Below are 20,141 nucleotides of genomic sequence, written 5' to 3'. Positions count from 1 at the left end.
CAAAGACACAAAAGCCAGCATATAACTTTTTTTTTCCATTTATAACTTCTTAACCCACTCTGCATGTGTGTTATGTTACTTACTATTAACTTAATTGTTGAAAAGTCCAACATCTTTATCTTTAAGGTTGGACAATTTTACATACTGAATCCCATATTACCACTTTGTTGCTTATCCTCTTCCCCAAAGATGTAAAAGCATGACCTTGCCTGCTGAGATCAGCCAAAATCAATTATGTCAGGCAGTGTGGTTGAGTGCATATTTGTGCATGCTGTTAGTCATATACATAAAGGTAGCTGGGAGGATATATTGATTCTAACTTTCCTGCATTGCCGCAGTCCTTTCTCAAGTGGTACCAGTGTTTGAAAATACCTCCTCTGTTGTTAGTATGACAAGGGTTTATTGTTATGAGATTCGTTCTGTGGAACCAATCAAAACCAGAGAAGCAAGAACAGTGGTTATGACATAAATTCCCCTCTGGAATCTCTGGATTACATGAAGAGGCTTTGGGCCATCTCTTATGGTAATTATACGACAGTGTAGAATAAAGGTCAGGAGATCAAGAGCATAAAAAGTCAAGCAAAGACTTACTTGGTCTGTTTTGTATTTTGTAATCTGAGTTTGAAAGAATCTTAAATGCTGAATGCTTACAAAGACAATTTTTGAGTGTGGAGCCATATTTAAAATGAATTATTGTCAGTTGTAAATGTGGTCTATAAATTATGAGGTATCTCAGGTACATTGCCTTGCATCAATTTCTTGATTAATCATGAAGTATTTATATATCAAAATATATGTTGAGCAAATACATTTTGTGTGCATGTACAAATTCAAGCACAGTCCATTTGAACATCCCCAATAAATATGGAATTATGATTTGAATGTGTGATTAGACATGTTGTATTCAGTTACACAAACTCTTTAACATAGTTTGATAAATGAGCTTTAGAAAATAAAATTTTGAGTAACATTTGAAACAACTGTGATTTTCAGTAATTCATAGCAATTATCACAAAAAACTGGAGACCTATTAATGTATCTTTTTTGGACAATTTGACTTGTCAGTCAGTGTGTCCTGAAGTTTAAGGCCAAGGCACAGATGTTATGTATAGGTCTGCCACTCAACAAGTCTGAAGTCATTTATGATGGAACCTGCATCAATCACAGGATTATCCTGTGGATTTTTTTTTACACCATGAGCTGTTCACTTTGATACATTCTTATCCAGAAAGGGGAAAAAAATCGACATTTCAGAGACTAAATGTTTCATACCCGAGAAAATGTGCTATAGTACTTTATCAGTCAGCTCACATAAAAAAGAAGAAAAAAACTGATTGATGGATGTCTTAGTATGCAAGTTGTAACACAGTGTAATAGTGATTTTAAATTGGAAAAGGCCTGTCTTTATTACTTCAATATTAGCAGGCCGTGAGGAGCATATAAGCTTTTGCTTTAGGGTGCCACTGCCAATAATGTATCTGCTCTATACTGTATGTGTCAGAACTAAAAACTCAATTATTTCACTGCCTAATACAACTTTTGTGATGATCAGACCCATGACATACAGTTTACTTTACCCAATTTTATTTTAAAGCCTAGCTCAAAGCTGCATGAATATTTAAGTCTTACTAAAGATGGCAAACAAAAGGAGAACAAAGGTGCATCAAATTTAATATTAATGAGAAAGCCTTGAGAAGCGCAAACCTTAGTTCAACATCTCATTAAGTGTGAACCACTCTGCATTTGCATCTAAGCATTATATCAAAGATAAAGAAATGCACAAAAATCTTCTAGTTATATGTTTAAAATATCATTCATTTAAAAAAAACAAAAAAAAAATGGACAAATAAAATTTAATTCAGCAGTCTCTCAATCAATTAAACTCACTGTGGTGATAAATAAAAGGAAAAAAAAATGTTTTTTTTAGTTTTTAAGCAGAAGTCTCAAGTTTTTGGGTCATGTTTTTTTATACCTTTCCAAAAAGAATTGCATACTGTATAGTTTGTCCATCTTAAGAAAGTAATCCAAGAGATCAATGTTGTCATGTTGTTCCTTACATAATATGTTGTGTTGTTCTTGTGCTAAATCCACCTTAAGCCAGAGTTGCATGTTTTCTTTGGAAGAAATAGATTATGTTGTTCCATCATACTTCTTATTCCAGAAAAAAAAGAGAATACAGGAAACTATGCATACAAAACTGGTTGAGTTCTGTAAGTAGAACTCAACCAGTACGAACTAAGAATTCCTGCGTTACTTCCATGTTCTTTGTAGTCTTCCTGACCAAAGTGAATCTTGTCTTTATCAGTCTTTAGATTTGGTAAGGTTTGTTTTCATATTCTTTTAAAATAAGAATCACTTTAATGTGATTATATCATACTGTGATATGATAATGGCTGTGAATTTTTAATGCCCTTTTCATTACTTGTACCTGTGTACACTTCAATCCTCATGAGCGCTTTGATCCCTCCATAGTCTTAGCATGATGCTAAAGAGGAGCGTGGCAAATGTCATTGTCAAACAGCGAGGAAGTGGGAGTTGTTCCATCAGACCATCATTTCCCAAAACCACACAATAAAATCTCAGAAGAGCAAATGTACAGAATAAAAAAAACTTTTTAGGTTCAGATGACCCCATCTCTTAAGACTGCAGAAATACTGAACTCAATGCATGCTATTGTTTTAGCTAAAACTGTCCCATTTAGCCTGCTGAACTTTTTTTAAAGAATAATCAAATTGCCTATAGTTCATGATGGCTCTAAGAAATACTGAAACTTGTATTTCAGTTGATTTACACAGAAATTCAACATGGAAAAATTTCATTTTTTTAAAAAAATCTTAAATAAACCTGGCGTTTTAAAGAGTAATGTTTTGACTTTCTATATCCACTCTAAGTATTTTTTTTTAGAATGGCAGAGCAAAAAACTAGCAAATATAAATATTTTAATCTATTCAAAAAAAATGTGGTTGTTTGTTTATTGTTTCATTTTCTCTTTTACCTTTAAATATAGTGTTTAGAAAAGGTACACAAAACCTAGGAGATGCTTGTTTTGTGTGACATTTTTAGATATTTGGAATCAAATTGATATTTAGTAGATGAAGTACCTCGTAGCAATTTTCCATGAAATATATTTTGCACATATGTTTTAAGGTATCATGATGTTGTTAAGTGCAGCAGTTTTGAATCGTTCTGCATAAGGGTAAGTGTACAATGTAATATTTATATCAACTGTATATTGTTCACAGCGAACAGAAATCGTTCTAACACTAAAAGTTATGTAACTTTTTTAATTTTGCATCTTCTAGTATGTGGCATTAAGTAGCCTTCATATTGCAGTTGGGTCCAAAGGGATGGCTCAGGGCTTTTTGCCAAAGATAGATTGGATCTTATTCATAATAGAAGAATGGGTGTTTAAATGGACAGACCTGTACTCTTACCGTTACCTCATAAATGAAAATGAGGCAACATTAACTTTTAACATTGTGGACGATTTGCATTAATGATGGGTCCATCATTTGAAATTAAATAAGAATTGAACAGACATAGAAATAAAACCATTAAGTTGTAAGTAAGTAACCATCATTCAAAATATTCAGCAAAGGATATATTTTGATACTGTAATATGATTCCACTGTGATCTTTGAATATATAACACAAATCTAAATATCACAAAATGATAAAATGTTTGCTCAAAAGCACCATTAGTAGTCAATTTAGATCACATATTTGACACAACAATAGATTATTTAAATTAAAGAAGGATTTCTGATACTCCTCCAATTTCTTTGTCCTTCATTCAGGTTGTGGTTACAATAATCCACTGAAGAATTGTACACTGCTTTTAAGCTCATACTTTGTTGGATTCCACTAATTAACTGTAGGCACTTTTTATCCTGCAGCAGAAATCGGCATACTTTTTTTTTTTTTTTCTGGTTGTTGAATTGATGAATAGCAAAAATATAAAAATGTAATACTTCAGAGTAAATCAAACTGGATCTTAGTTGCTTGTTGAGAAATAAAAAACACATCAAACTGAGAAATGTTCTTGCAAATGACAAATCTTACTCTAAATAACCAAAACACCTCACACATTACAGTGATTGCAACTGTCATTAAACATGTAAAAATATGTTAATAAATGACATAAAAATGAACCAAACCAAAAAAAATATAAATAAACAAAATTCTTAGCAACCCCTATCTTTTTGTAAAGAGTATTCTATTTTTTTAGGTAAATGAAGACGTTCCCCTTGACACTACTCCTAACTCACCAAAACAACCAGAATGCTAACCTCCTAATGGGACTTTGCTGGGCTAATAATGGGGGATTAAGGGTGAAAGGAAATTGCCCATCGTCTGTATGCAGATTTAAGTTTTAACCAGGGAATCTCATTTCATGTGGATAACATTGCTGCACATTACTTACTCTATTCCAGTAACACAGAGAGAAAACATAATGTACACAATTGTTATTTATGTAAAAATGCTGAATAGGCAGATAGTCAAAGAGACAGAAAGCTTGTGTGAAAAGGGACAGGCAGAATCAAGGGCTTTGACACCATCACTAAGAATGGCATAGGAAGACATGACAGGAGTGATAAGTAAAGACGAATATGCCCTAGGCAGCTGACTGCTGATTACTTTCCTACTATTACAGCCTTGTGTGTTTCAAGACAATTTGCCTATACAGTTGGCAGTAAAACAGCATAGTGTGCAAATCCCTGGTGTGGCTAATGCTCGCAACCTGCTTCAAATCACAGCATAAAATGCAACCCTGCTTCACATCACAGGAGCCGTGTTCAAAATTACATTATAAAAAACTGCTGATTCCAAACGGGTTTCAAGCATATCCTGGGTCCATGCAAGAAAAGAACAAAATCATAAATACACAACATGTTACTAAGTTTTTACACCCTCTGCATTTCACAAAGTCAAAAATTATCTGCAAACGCAGAAAAAAACTACAAAAACACTGACAACTGGAATAAATTATAAAGAAACTGTGGATGATGCCAAGACATTTGCTAACTGTAAGTAAGCTTATTCATAAATCACAATATAACCATTACACTTTAAGAATGCATATTTGTTCATAGTTGACCGCTACGTCAACATAAAAATATTTTTTCAAAAGAAATATTAACCCACTTTGTTTTTGGAAAACAGAATGACATTACAGACTGAATATCATCAAACTGGTCTAAACTGCTGTTACTGGATCTTTTATTTTAAAAGACTACATAATTTTTCAACAATGTTACAAGAATCAGTATAGAAATCAGAAGGATTGCACTCATCTTCATCAACACTACCAATCCTTACTGCAGGCACCGCAACACTGCTCATGGGTTTTCAATTGTCTTTGAATTGTCTTCTTTTTTGTTCACTTCTTTTATTGCCTTTGTCCGTGTGACTTTATTGTAGACATGTCAAAAATATATATATAAAAAATATCACTGGCTTTACTGATGTTCAATAATGCAGAACTGAAGCAAAGAGGGGGTGGGCAGAAGAATGCTAGACTAAGCACTTAATGTTATCTCATTAGGTGAATACAGCACAATTATGTTTAAAACATGAACTCCACACCTATTTAGTGCGTAATTTCACTGAAGCGAGACAAGGTCAAACAAAGGTGGTAGGGTCATGGCAATTAAAAGTGCATTAACTACTATTAACTAAGCAAAGCCTCTGTTAGACCATGTTCCTTTTTTGCAACATGCCTGCTTTTGTCTGCTTAAAGTGGGAAGCTTAGTTTCCAGAACTCTGTCTTTTTGCTTCATTTTATTTTTTATTTCACCTTTTTTCTTACCTTTTACTTGGCCTATCTTATTGCCTCTCTCTCATTCATGGTAACACATACTCTCACTCTTCCACCCCATTCAGTTTTAGAGCACACTGTTGGCAGAAAATGCCCATGGTTTGGATCATGCTGAGGAAGCAGGAATTAATTCCAATCAGGCTTGAATAGGGTAAGACTCATTCCATTTTGCAGCACTCCTGTAGTCATTCAAACAAAAAAAGTGCTCCCTGTTTACCGAACCTCTACTGCATGTGAATAAACACAGACACACACACGCAGTGTCAAGCACAACATGCTGATCACACATGGTTTTGTGATATTGCTTGGCAGCCAAATAGAATTTTGTTTATTAAACATCAGCTGTTTTTGACATTAATGCCATGCTAATGAATCCTCATACACTCTACTTTCACCTTTCTTTTCCATTCCACTTAGAATTTTAGGCAGCCATGGGGTTCTGCTAATAAGGTTGCTAACAATAAAAACACGTTTGTCAGGATTAGCAGTATTGTGTCACTTAAAAGCTTTACCAGTGGGGTTTACTGTCACAATCATCTCCTTTTCTCCAGCACCTCGCTTGTACTTTATGTACCTCCCTCAAACCCTCTTGCTCAACATCACTTTCCTAAAAACATTTATTTTGTCAGAACAAACCCCAAATCTCATCAGGTTTTTCAGCTTTGCTCTATTACGCTAATTTTCAGTTTCATTCTTGCCAACAGATTAAAGCTGTATATCACTTTGCACAGTTTACTTAAATTCAATTCTACTTTCTAACATGTCCTCTCCTTTGATGTTCAATTATACCGTAGGAGGAACTGTGTCATCTAGAGACCTTTCAGGCTTTCTTTGATCAAAGGAAGTAGCATTACAGTATACACACCTCTAATGCAGAGTTTAAATAGAAGTTATATAACCAAAATCTCTACACACCACAGACAGCCTGAAGCCATTCCGTGTTCAAAGCCTGAAATATCTTATTCAAAGGACACTTGCCTAACTCCACAGCAAGACTTGTACCTTACCTGTAGGTGACAGTTCTGCCACACTGCCGATGTAGGGGCCTTCCAAGAATTGGGGCTCACTGTCATTGATGTCTTGGACCTTGATGACAAACTCGGACTCCGGTTCTAGAGGGGCATTGGTGAGACGATCTCGGGCTTGAGCTCGAAGCGTGTAAAAAGCCTTCTCCTCTCGGTCCAGTCTCTCTGTAGCATGTATGTCACCTGTAAGCTCGTTGATGATGAAGATTGAGCCTGCCCCCTCTCCAGAGATGGTGTACTTGATATTGCCCTCACCTTCATCTGAGTCTGTATGGATCTGAAATTGGATACAGATGTCATGCAAATTAAGACTCAAAACAGGAGAAACCCTACAGAGTTTGTTTCACTGCAACACCACAATTTGGACTTATTTAAATAAAAAAACAGAAATAGGACAGCATAAAAACCAAAACACCACATCAGGTAGAGCAGACTCAGGGTATCATAGTGGTTCTGTGTGCTGTTACAAAGTTTATTGATGTATGCAAGTGTTATATGTGATAAAGTATATATATATATATATATATATATTATATATATATATATATATATATATATTATATATATATATATATATATATATATATATATAATACATAAGGCATCAGTATATCACCCGAGAGGGCGGGTTCGAATCCAGTCTGGGTCCTTAGGCAAGACCCTTCAAGCTACTGCCTACCTCATACCATGAGAGATACTAAGTTGCGTAACATGCCGGCTCAGACGTCGCCAGGCCAAACAAGGTCTGCATCAGGTGTTGGGGAACCAGAGCACCTTGATGACAAATGGGCTACTGGAACAAGACGGAAATGGGCGAGAGATGAAAATGTGGATCTGTTGGAATGCTACTACTCAAGTAACCCTAGTCAGAGGGTTACATGCAAAGACTGGGGAAGGAATGGTTACTTCGACATCCCCAGTCAACACTAAGCGCTAAACAACTAGTAGCTCAGTGTTCCAACATCCGCAAACGGCAACTGCTATCACAACTTGAGATTGACGAGATACAACACAAATGCTACGGCAAAAGGGAGGAACCCGGATGTCAGGACTGTGGGGACTTAACTACAAGTCCCCACCCAGTGAGGGGATACACGGCCCCAATCAGCGAAACAGAGCTGAACGAGACAGCTGCTGACCTGAGAGAGAGAATAATGACCCGAATGACAACCAGACCTCCTCGGCGCCAATTACAACGGCTGAGTGAAGTACCATCAGAAAGAAGATCAAAGTGGGAAACACCCCCAAAGGTGGTGGAGAACGCCAGAGCTAAGATCCTGTGGGACTTCCAGATCCAGACAGACAAAATGGTAATGGCGAACCAACCAGACATTGTCGTAGTGGACAAACAACAGAGGAAAGCCTTGTGGTAGATGTAGCAATACCAAGTGATTGCAACATCAGGAAAAAGGAGCACGAGAAACTGGAGAAATACCAGGGCCTCAGGGAAGAACTGGAGAGGGCCTGGAAGGTGAAGACCATAGTGGTGCCTGTGGTCATCGGGGCCCTCGGGGCAGTAACCCCCAAACTGGAGCAGTGGCTACAACAAATCCCAGGAACAACATCAGACATCTCAGTCCAGAAATGTGCAGTCCTTGGCACAGCCAAGATACTGCGCAGACCCTCAAGCTCCCAGGCCTCTGGTAGAGGACCCGAGCTCAGAGGATAAGAACCACCCGCGGTGGGTGAGAAGGGAATTTTTATTTATATATATATATATATATATATATATATATATATATATATATATATATATATATATATATATGTATACATAGTGTTGTTGGGGATTTTTTGTGGGTGTCTATGTGAAGGGGGCTTTCCCTTTAAGAAGCGCAGCCTGGCTGCATTTTATGTGACTTTGGCTAGAAAGCAAAGCTGAGTTGGATTTTATGTATTCAGTCAATCCAGTTTAATCTGCATATATTTACTTTCTATTTCCAGCTGTATCTGTTTTTAAAATGTGTCAAACTCTTCCATATATTAACATCATACTTTTTGTACAGATAAAGCAGCAAGAATGGAGATTAAAGTGTATTTTTCCTTTGAGGATTAGTTGCCATAAAGTGCATTTACAACTGCAAAAGTATTTTTGCAAGTAGCTTTTTTGATTAGCTTGTGGCCTGTCTGGTTGCAAACATCAGGCAGACTGTTGGATTGTTTGTCAAACAAATTACATTTAGTCATCAAATGAGGCTAAAGGAAATTAGAATGCAGTAGGTCTTCCGTCAATTCCCTTATCGTTTTCTCTAAATGGAACTGTATATTTAGGTCTGCTTCCACTTCTTTTTACAAACTGTCATCATTGTACCTGATGAAGACTCTATTTTAATTCAAATTTACACCTCTCTTATACAATGCACCCTTCACAGGATGTGACTCTCAAATTAGGAAATCAAAGTCTGTTCAAAGATTGTAAAAGGAAGAGACAAAGGGGTGGTAGGGCCGAAAAGTGAACCTAACCGACCTCTAATAAATCGAAGCGTTGTTCCTCCTTGTGATTTGAAGACATTCCAGACGTAGTGGTAAGAGGAGCATCAGTCCCTCATTCCAACATCCCCTTTGGCTCTTTATTGGGCACTTTGGACATGTTTTTTTTCTCACTCTCATTCACCTTCTCTCTGTAATCATAATTCAAAGCTGTCTTTGCAATGTAACTATAGTTCAATCCACTGAGGACACCATGGAAGAAGGGAAATTGCCCTGTCCTCCTGGTTAATATTTTATAAAGGCTTAATTAAATACAGACCTCTAATACCCTTGCAGGGATTTTCATTTAGTATTTGTCGTAAAACTGCAAAATAACGCATGCCTGTACTCTGATATTGCCTCCCTCATTCATTTTCTCCCACATTCTTTTGTCTGTCTGTTTTTGCCCTCTCCCACCATTGTGAATCATCTGGAAGAGAAATACAAGAACAGTCGGGGAAAAATATACTGCTGGGTACTTTGAGGTATCAATATTTCAGTTAGGATAATAAAAAAGTTTCATTGGTCCAGACTCGGAGATATCCAATAAAAGTGAGCTTACTCCTTCATCGCAGGGTTTTTTTTTTCTTCTTCCGGACACTCACGCTTACTCAGCCTTTGTTTTTCTAAATTAGATTGTGTAGAAATGTGTGTGCATTTGGGATATTTTCTCATTAAATGTTGATCCACTTGCACAAATACTAGAACTATGGAAACATCATTCTACCTACACATGTGCTCCAAGTCACACATACACACAGCATACTGTGCCTGCTCATTCACAAACCCCCACACACAACTAAAAACATTGTGGGTTTTCCTTTCTCCTGGATTAATTTCCACCCTCAGGCTTTTCTATACCCATCTTTCTGTCAGTGTATCCTCCTTGGTGTGATTCAAGCGGGTAGACTGAAAGAAAAACTAAGTTAACTTAGCTAAAGTGTACTTTGAGTACCAAAGGTCAGAATGAGAGTGCAAGTCTCTTGCTCTGCAAAAACATAACCTGGGGTGCAAATATGACAAATAACTAAACAGAAAAAAAAAATAAAAAAATATCAAGATTTCCTTATGCCTATCAAAGCACAAGTGTAAACGTATGTTTATTTTCAATATTTTACATGAAGTTAAAATGTTTTTCCTTCAGTGATCATTAGTAAATCAAATGACATATTTTGTGTTTTAGCTTCAGATTAGCCTTGCCATTTCCTTCTTAAGCAATTTTGCTTCAAATGTCAAATATATTCAACATTTGAAGGTAAAAAGTGTGCCTAATAAACACTTTACTGATTCTACAAAATGCTTTAACCCACATTCATGTAGTACATGTTGAATAGAAAACAAGAGAGAAGTGTGATTACACTGCTTGAATCTTTGAAAGAAGCACTTAAGCTTTGTTTTCCAACAGAGTCGGTTTAGGATGTTGTTGTATTCTGCTTCACTCACTTCAGCAACACAGACCTCCCACCCTAACTTGATCTAACCGTTTCTTCCATCTTATTAGGATCCCACATTTCCACTCAAACACTGTGACTAACAAGAGACACTCTTTCTTCCTCTCCAGTCTGCCTGTCTTCAGCAAATGTGTGTAGGGCCACCAGACTTATCTGAAACAAAGGGCTACAGCTCCAGATTAAGTCAGCGCTTGAGTGTCCTGCACAGAATAGATTTATGTGATTCTACAAAATTGCACTAACCACAGTGAAGAGAATACTCCCAAGGTGGGAAGGCTACTTTTTCTTATTACAATACCAATGTGATCCACCTAATGCGTCTTTCCTCAGTTAATTTAAAACATATACAAATAAATGAGCAGATGGTGAACTCTTTATAAGACCCATTGTCATTGGTGTTAAACTTGCAATAACTTTTAGGATTTAGTGAACACTGTCATTTAAAATCAATAGGTACCATTGTAATGATTGTGTCAGTTTGTTTCTCCAAAATGTTTAACATTACATCCCCTGTTGTCATCAGAAACACTCCAGAAAATTTCAGGTATCAACCTTCATATCCACCTAACAAAAAGATCAGTTTGCAAAACTGAAGGGTTGTGTATCTAAAAGCATTGTCCATTGCACCAAATCACTGCAGTGGCCTTAGCTCATAATTTACAACAACAAGCATCCTGGAGTCCAGCTGTCATCTGCAGCTGCAGTGTTATTTGGGGACATACAAGCTTCTGAGCGGTAGGAAATGCTAAAGTGATTTCTGGCATAATGTTGGATGAAGTGCCTTTACAACCTTTTTAATTAGTGCAGAGTAAAAAATAACCAACAGACTATTAAAAAGAGATAAAGGGCAGCAGATATCAGGAGGCCACCTGAAACAGTCAAAACTAGAAAATGGTAAATAGGGCTATTTACAGGAACCTATACAGACTCATTTAAAGTATTTTTGACCTGTCCCTAAAATATTTTTTAGTTTTAGAATAGTTTTTTTGGTTTGTTTGTTTGTTTGTTTTTGGGGGTTTTTTGGTCGATAATATATGCAACTTCCCAGTGGGAAATCCATTGAGGTAACAGTATAAAAATTAGTGAGTCAAAAAAACTGAGCAGAATATGAGGGCTGCCTCACAGCTGGGGTTCACTCTTTATTACTCCAGAGCTTATTATGCAAAGAAGAAAGTTGCACTAATATCTAAACATACTGATCAACACTTAACATGCACTACTGAACCTGGTATTTGAAGAGGAGTGCATGTTAAGTGTCAGCTTTGCTCCAACAAATGTTGCCCTGGAAGCCCTTTTTGTTGTCAGTTTTTGCTCTCTAAAAAAATCATGTAACTTCAACTTATTAATATCATTTGATTCTTTATTCTGATACAATAAATATGTTTTGAGGGGTTCAAAAATTATGTCCCCAGTTAAGTTTATTGCCTGTTTTAAAATGTGTAACCAACCAACCCCTGAGACCAAGGTTGTTGATAGCTTAACATGATTGCTTTTGGGTCATAAAAACTGAGACTGGAAATGCTGGGGATTTCCAGTCCCTGCATTTTTTTTTTTTTTTTTTGCAGAAGTTGATGTTTTTTGTTAGGACAAAAACATTAGATTACAATAACATTCTACTGCCGAATCAAGTAAAGTAGACTAGCAATGCATTTGTGGAGCAGGGTTTTACATTTGCAGAGGGAATGCACTGAATCTTTAGTTTATTGAGGGTTTCAAATTGGGAGCAAATTGGCTGTCTTATATTTAAGTCTGTGTAATCAGTTGCAGGCCTGCCACATTTCACCGCAGCTTGTCAAGCTCTCTGATCTTAACAGCTTTAAAGTGTTAACAAGGTGACTGTATCAGAGATGGGCCTAGTAGGAGACAGCTATGAAAAAGAGAAGTACATACAACATGAAGCAGAGACAAAGCTCAAGATGAGAGTAGTGAATAAATGACTGCTACAGCAGTGGGAAGAAAAGAAAATGTCAAAGAAAATGTCAAGAGGGTACATAAGTAAGCAAAGCTTTATTCCTATAGAACCATTCAAGATAAAGAAGTGGTTTACAATGAATCAATTGAAGCCTAAAAGACAACAATGCATAAAAAAAACAAGAAAAATTTATAAGTCATTTTAAATATATGCTTTTTCTCACTTTCAAAATAACCCCCAAAGTCCACTCTGATCTCATGCACAGAAAATTAGAGTTTCAGAGTCTGGGCTCACGAGAAAGGATTTTTCTTCTGTTTTCAACTTGGAATGGAGCACCATCATCAAGCCCTCATCACATGACCTGAGGGATCTGTCGGGGACAACTAGATGCAAAAATCCTCTGGGGAAAAAAACTAGCACCTGTCAGCGAAGAGCTACCCAAATCAGTAAAAAAGAAAAAAAAATCTTGAAGTGCTATCTTAAATGAATCAAGTTACATCAAGATTGGAGTCACTTGTGAAAATAATGAGGATTTTGTTAGAAGCCTTATTAAGAAAACGTGGATACCATATTGCAGTGATGTAAATGTGATGAAACATGATGAAGATTATGTATTTCCAGTCCAGGATGTGACACATAGTTTGGCAATAACAGAAACAAGGAAACCAGATACTTGACATGTGAATTCAAAGTAAAAAAAAAAAAAAAAAAAGCAAGGAGGCGATTATTGTGGAAGAATGCAGCAGCATTTAATGCTTGGAAGTAATTTGACAAAAACATTAGTGTCCACTCTATGTCTGCATGGGAAGAAAATGTATCACCAGCAAAAAACTCCACTTAAAATCTGAGCAAAAGCCTAGCAAGCCTCAGAAACCCCCAGGTTCACCAACTGACTTGACTGATGCAGCATACCATATCTAATTCCACTGGGCTAACTTCTGACAACCCCTCTCCTGCTAAACAGGTGAAGATAGATTTTTAAAATTCATTATTACTACTCTCTGTGCGTCATCAAAGATGTATGTTAATAATTCAGAGGACAGTGAGGCGAGACTGATTTAAATTATTTATCTTATAACTGTATTTTTAAATCTATTCTAACAAAAAGAGTCCAAACACAAACATAATTGTATTTTATATGGTTGAATTTGTATAAATGCAGTGTGACAGAAGAGATAGTTGGTTTTCTTGAAATATGACATGATGGAAAAAAGCTCAAATAGAAGATCTTACATAACAACCACCCCCTTAAATAGTTGTAAATGGACTCAATTCTCTCTTTTTACTAATAATCAGTTGCCCAAGCCAAGCTGATACACCAGTCTATTTAGGTGACTTAGGCATTTTTGTTGTTTTTACATTCTTTGTAAAATGATCTTGAATCTGATTTACATTTTACATAATTATTATTCTAAAACATTGTACAACACCAACTAAATGTAGAACACTTAAAAGTCTCTTTTTCTCTTTTCACATATTCTTTATTTTTATTACATGTGGCTGTGATACATTTAAAACACTCTTTCATTTTATACACCAATGGAAATAGGACTGTATCCAAAATCAGACCCATAAAAGTGATACTCCATAAATCAGGTTTATATTATTCAAAAATAAGTAGAATTTTCAGTCAGTATAAGATATGATTCCATCTGTTTCAACTGGCTCAGATATTCAAAATGGAACACAAAGGAAACTTGAACATTGATTGCAGAGGCAGCCTCACTCTGTTCCTGCTTAGACAAAAATAAGGAAATCCATGCCAGATACATGCATCAACATCAGAGTGCTGGAAGAACATAAAGGCCTTTTGAAACTGTGCACAAAAACCTTGAACTATGCTCCTTTTTCTTGCAGGGACATAAAAGAAAATAGGGATCTACCATATTCTGCCCATCTTGCACAGATAGTGGGCACTTGCAAAGAATAGTTTTATCTTTCACAATTTTTTTATCAAAATAGAAGAAAATGCCACAAGAGAAGTGGAATCGGTCAACCATTTAAGATTATGTATGGTCTCCACCACTTCTATCTGCAAACAAATATATGTAACAGGTTTGTTCAACCTGTTACATACACAAAAATCATATTGTAACAACCACTTAGTTATTTCTCTTTATTAAAAATGACAATTAAAAACTGTCATACATGACAGTTTTTTTTCATAGTTTAAAGCATACTGCACCATTGATTCTTCAAAAAATTGCCTTAGGATTTCTCAGTGTGAGGTGCACTGAGAAATTCTCAGTGCACCTGAGAAATTCAGGTGCACTGAATTGCAATTTTGTAAACAATTTTGTTTATTGCAATTTTGTAAACAATTGTCATTTGGTTCTTTGATGTGACCCAACTCCTGTAACCTGTAATCTCTTGCTCGACTCTTTTGTCGAGCAAAAGAGTCATTCATTCAGAGTACGGCAGATTCTGCATTTTGCAAGGCTAAATTTTGTAATCACAACATTTTTTTTGTGCATACCAGGCAAAGCTATGTCTTCACTATCCAGATTATTTTGTTGACCAAATCAATTTGGATTTTCTTCTTAAATCTAGACATTTTTTTACCCACATTTTCACATCAAACGGAGAAATACTGCTGCATCCTCTGGTCTGTCTGTGTCATGTGACCTGCTCTTTGTACTATGTTCAGTTTCCCCAGACAGCCCTCTGTGAGGGAAGAGAGGTGTGAATAATCCAGCTGTTTTCAAATTTTATGGCGTTCACTGATAAGAGCTAAATTTATGAAGCAGAGAAACAACTTTTTCCATTAATTTTGTCCACACTTGATTAACTGACAGTGTCAAATAATTTTGTTTAGCAAATGCAAAACCAACTGAAGGTTGCAAAAGAGCCACACAATTTCAAACCTATAACTGGAAATTTCAAACCAGGAATTGGAACTGCATTAAAATATGCTATGAACCCATCATCAACAGACTATATATTAAAACAGAGAGCAAACATGCTGGTGAGTAAAAGCCATCAGTGTGAAAGCAGCGAGGAGGAGCAAAACATTGGTTCATTGAACATTGTGTCTATATCTGAACAGTCAGCTTCACAAACTAAAATCAAATCAAATCAAATTTTATTTGTATAGCACATTTCAGCAAGGCATTTCAAAGCTTTCTCTGTTTTAGGTGACATGTTGTCAGAACCCTAAATAAATGTTTTTAACCTATAGGTAACCTATGTTGGAGCATTGCAAACTACTGGGACCATTTTCCTAGTAACATCCAGATCTGGCTTTGGTTGGACCAATCACCTACTTTATCACAGCATTGATTTGTTTGGATTATCATACAATGTTTGCCAATATCACAAAGTATGATACTTAAGGATTTTTACTTCAGTGTATTTCACAAATTTGCTATCAACAAAATGCAACAACATATACCTCTCTAACACAATCACTGGAATTTAAATCAAACAATTAAAATATCATTTGATCATTTTCTTTTTAAGCTCTTACAGGTATGGAGCACAAAAAAAAATGTCAAAATTACAAAAATAAAGACGTAGGTTAAACTTCACAAAATGCATTTATATTTATATTTTGCATCAATAAAATTGTATTATTAATTATTTGATCAGTATATCAATATAGATCAATGCCTTATTACACCCCTCCTATGTAAACAAGTAACTGTATAAATGGAATATGCAGGAGCAACGTAAAGTAGTCCCAAAGATCTGAAAAATCAATACGTCATGCCGGGATCTAAGAAAAAACAAATTCCAAAGTCATTTCTAAGGCTTTGAGACTTCTACAAAGCATGAGTGAGTGCCATTATACATGAAAGGAGAAAACATATAACAGGATTGAGTCTTCTAAAGGGCATCTGGTCTTTCCAAAATTACTCCAAGAGCACACAAATGACTCATCCAGGGGAACTAAGAAGAAGAGAGAACATAATCTAAAGTTTTGCAGGCTTCCATGGCTTTAGCTAAACAGTGTCATGACTAAACAATGAGAATGAGACTTGTCAAAAATTGTGTAAATATTGAAATGTTATAACAACAAAATCTGTGAAATGACAACAAAAGGGGAAGTTGTGCATCTTTGGTAAAAGAATATATAAATACAAATATAATGAACATAATTAATGCTATTTTTCTGGGATGCTGATATTTTGTTATGAACATAATTCAGAGTACCACTTGCATTCAGGGTAGGAATGCCCAAATCAGAATTTTCTGACTCCTCTACCAAGCCAAGTCGCTTTGTGTGGGCATCTGCATAAAGTTAGCACTACTCTGAATCTTTAAGGCTTTTCGGTTCAGTCTTTAATCCAGCAGATCTTGAAAAGGGCACATCATTGTGGGTGTCTTTTTTTATCCTCCCAGTGTAATCTATTGTCTTTTTTACTGCATCAACTATTGGCTAAAATAGATTTTGGCTGCATAATTTCATGGGGAAACATTGTGTATTTAAAGGGAAATGCTAAATGAACACTTAATGCTGTTATCCTGCTTAAAAAAAACACTACTTAACATTATTATATATTCAGAATAGTGTTTAAAAAATCTGAGAGCCAGAGAAAGAGTGTGTATGTCTGTCTATGAATGAGCGTGATTTACACACGATTACCTTAACACTCATACAGACCATTAACAGTGAAGGCAGTGGCCACTGCTCCAGTTACATGAAGTGCAATAATAATCTTCCTAATAAAATCAGCTCTATTCTCCTGCTGTGACAGTCCTGTAAGATGCCCTAAGCAGTTTTGCATCATTGCCTTCCTTGGCACACAAGTCTGTAGTGAATCACAAGTATGTGCATGAGGCTCAAGCCTTTCTGTCTCGCATCCAGTCTTTCCTCTTCCTACATTCGTCTGCTTATATATCACTCACTTCTGTTCAGTCAGTGCTGCCTGTTGGCCATGTTGTTGGTCCAGCCAGTAGGAACGCGTCAGAGATCACAACAGCAGACAAGTAATGACCAAAGGATAATTATTTTGTAACACCGTGCCCTGCATGCTGGAGCGAACATCCCCACTCATTTGTAAGAATGGAGAGATCAATATATGCAGATGTAATATTAGCTGGTCAACTGCCATGTCTAAATCGTTAGGAACAAGGGAATCACATGATTGATGTGTGTGTGACTCATCGCTGAGTCTCATTCTGTCTGCCCTAATGTTTCTTCTTTTCACATCACGTCCTGTATAAAGCAATTGAATCGCACACACTGTCCAGTCTCATCAGCTCATGAGATTCATTTGAGAAGCGGCAGATAAATTGAATGTGAATGGGGAGAAGGCAAAAAGAAGGCAAAATATTCCCAAATGTACAACAGACATCAAACTAAACTGATTGAAAATAATTCAATCAATGATTTTACTTGTATTCCAAACATACCATTTAGTGGTCACAAATATATTTGACAATTTGCTCAGGAAAAGCATGTTCCTGGAATTGTCATCACTGTCTAAGACTAATTTGTTAAGAAATACCTTCAGGAAAGGGTGACCCAGTAATTCTTTCTGCGAGCTCTCAGCACAATTATGAATGGGCTTATAAAACTATGAAAATTACAAAAAAAAATAAAAAAATACAAGCTTAGAGGAATAGAACACATGCAGAAGTTAGAAAAACATTTCTATAGTCAAATGACTGAAATGTGATAGATTCTAAAAATGTATTTTAAAAATGTAAAGCTTGCTTTACTTATTAAAACTTAAGAGGAAAACCAGAACTCTGTTTAAGATAAATTCATTACTTACTGCATTTTATGTAGGAGACCCCAATAGCTATAAACTTCTTAAAAACCTAATATTATTCAAGTCATTTGCAAAAGTGGTTTATTTTGTTCATCATCCTACAGTTTAGTTCAAAATTGGTTCAAGATTTTTTTTATTTTTATGATTTCATAAAAAGGCCACTAGGGTGCGGCCAATTTGGTCAAAAATGCGACTAGTGCACCTGGTAAAAATATTTCCTGTAAAAATACAGGAAATGATTAAAGTCTATTCAATCATTCTTTCTTTTTATCCATTTAATAATTTTATGTTCATTTGGTTTTAGGTTACAATTTCAGCTCACTGAAGGAGTTAAAACATTTTTTATTTTCAGAATTTTACCTGTCTTGTAAAATTCCACTTCAAACGAACTTTATGTTTACCAGACTGTCAGTTAATCACTTACAAGTCAATGTTGTCTTTATAAACAATGATAAAAAAAAATAAACTTGTTAAACTGCAATATTAGGGGTGATGTGGTTTAAAATTTGGGAATTTTTTTGCTGGTGCACCTAAGATATAAAATATAGGTGTGCTAGTGCAAAAAGTCTAGAGCCTTGTTATGTCTTATTACCATTTACTTTGGGAACAACTGACTTCAAATACTGAGAGGGCTGTGGAGTAGTTTGAAACCTTGAAACTCTGCAAAATTTTCTTTGAAGAATGTAAAAAACAGATTAAGATGCAGTTTCATAACAGGCTGCTCGAGCAGGTCATCTTTGAACAATTTTTCATGTGAAGTATGATGAGTTCAACAAGAGCTAAACTTTTTAACAGCAGAGATCAGAGAACAAGACTTTTGTTGATGAAAAAAATGTGAATACATTTTGAACAATGTCTTAAATCATAACAAGTAGCTCTGGCAAATTGTTTTTTTTATTATTATTGTTGAATTCAAACTCCTACTTCAAGGTGAGCTTTGTGATGAAAGGGCAAACTGTTTAGGGGGTTCACCAGTAGTGAGCCTAAAACAATGTGGTTCGTCAAAACACTTGAAGGGGAAGTTGTTGTCAAATAACTATTCCTATTTACTGGGGTTACACACCATAGAGCAGTGATGCACTTTAGATGTCAGTTTGATTCTCCAAGTTCTTACTTAACCTACAGCATGAGTAGTAAAAAATCTTTTGCTAAAGCACAGTGAAAACAGTTGCCTCAGTTTTGATCTGACAGTTTTCAAACTTTTACGAGAGACTGGTGGAAAAAACACATTTGCAACAGCTTTCTAGTTGGAGAATTTATTTCCTTGTACCAAGATTGCATGCTCATCAGACTTAACTGCATCATCCAGCGTGCAAAATCCTGAGAGTGTAAGTTTAGCTTTTCAGGTCCACAGCTGGAAGGTGAATGAATTATTTAGAATGAACAGTCTACATCTGTGATTTTATATCCACAAGAGTTGGCTTTCTCAAGTCTACTTAAATGTTGTTAGTACTGTTGAATTCAAGTGCATCTTAGATTCATCAATCAGCAACTTTCTCTGACATTAACTCTGAAATGATATTGATTTTAAAACCTAACATATTATGTCCCCCTACTGTGTATCAGCATCCAACAATATGGTGAACAGAAATATTCAAGTTCAACTAATCACAAGGAATATGTATTTGTGTGCTGTTACAAATATATAATCTTATTTTACCTTGATGTAAGCAGCAAAGGCAGGCAACTAAAGTTGATATAATGACAGCACTGCTATCCTCTCAAGTATGTAGTGCTACATACTACATG

General features: G+C 35.8%; 1 protein-coding gene across 1 annotated transcript in view; it reads right to left on the bottom strand.

Annotated features, from left to right (window-relative positions):
- Positions 1–20,141, bottom strand: part of LOC129358353 (cadherin-22) — a 148,206-nt gene that overhangs the window by 53,073 nt on the left and 74,992 nt on the right. Inside the window, exon 4 of the mRNA XM_055027338.1 lies at positions 6,826–7,120. Coding sequence (XP_054883313.1) covers positions 6,826–7,120 — 295 coding nt within the window. The remainder of the gene's footprint in view (positions 1–6,825; positions 7,121–20,141) is intronic.

Source organism: Poeciliopsis prolifica, unplaced genomic scaffold, assembly GCF_027474105.1.
Source record: "Poeciliopsis prolifica strain line A6 unplaced genomic scaffold, Auburn_PproV2 SCAFFOLD003, whole genome shotgun sequence".
In the NCBI taxonomy this organism is placed as follows: domain Eukaryota; kingdom Metazoa; phylum Chordata; class Actinopteri; order Cyprinodontiformes; family Poeciliidae; genus Poeciliopsis; species Poeciliopsis prolifica.
Note: the sequence above shows the minus strand (reverse complement) of the source record. Positions and strands in the feature narration are given on the sequence as shown.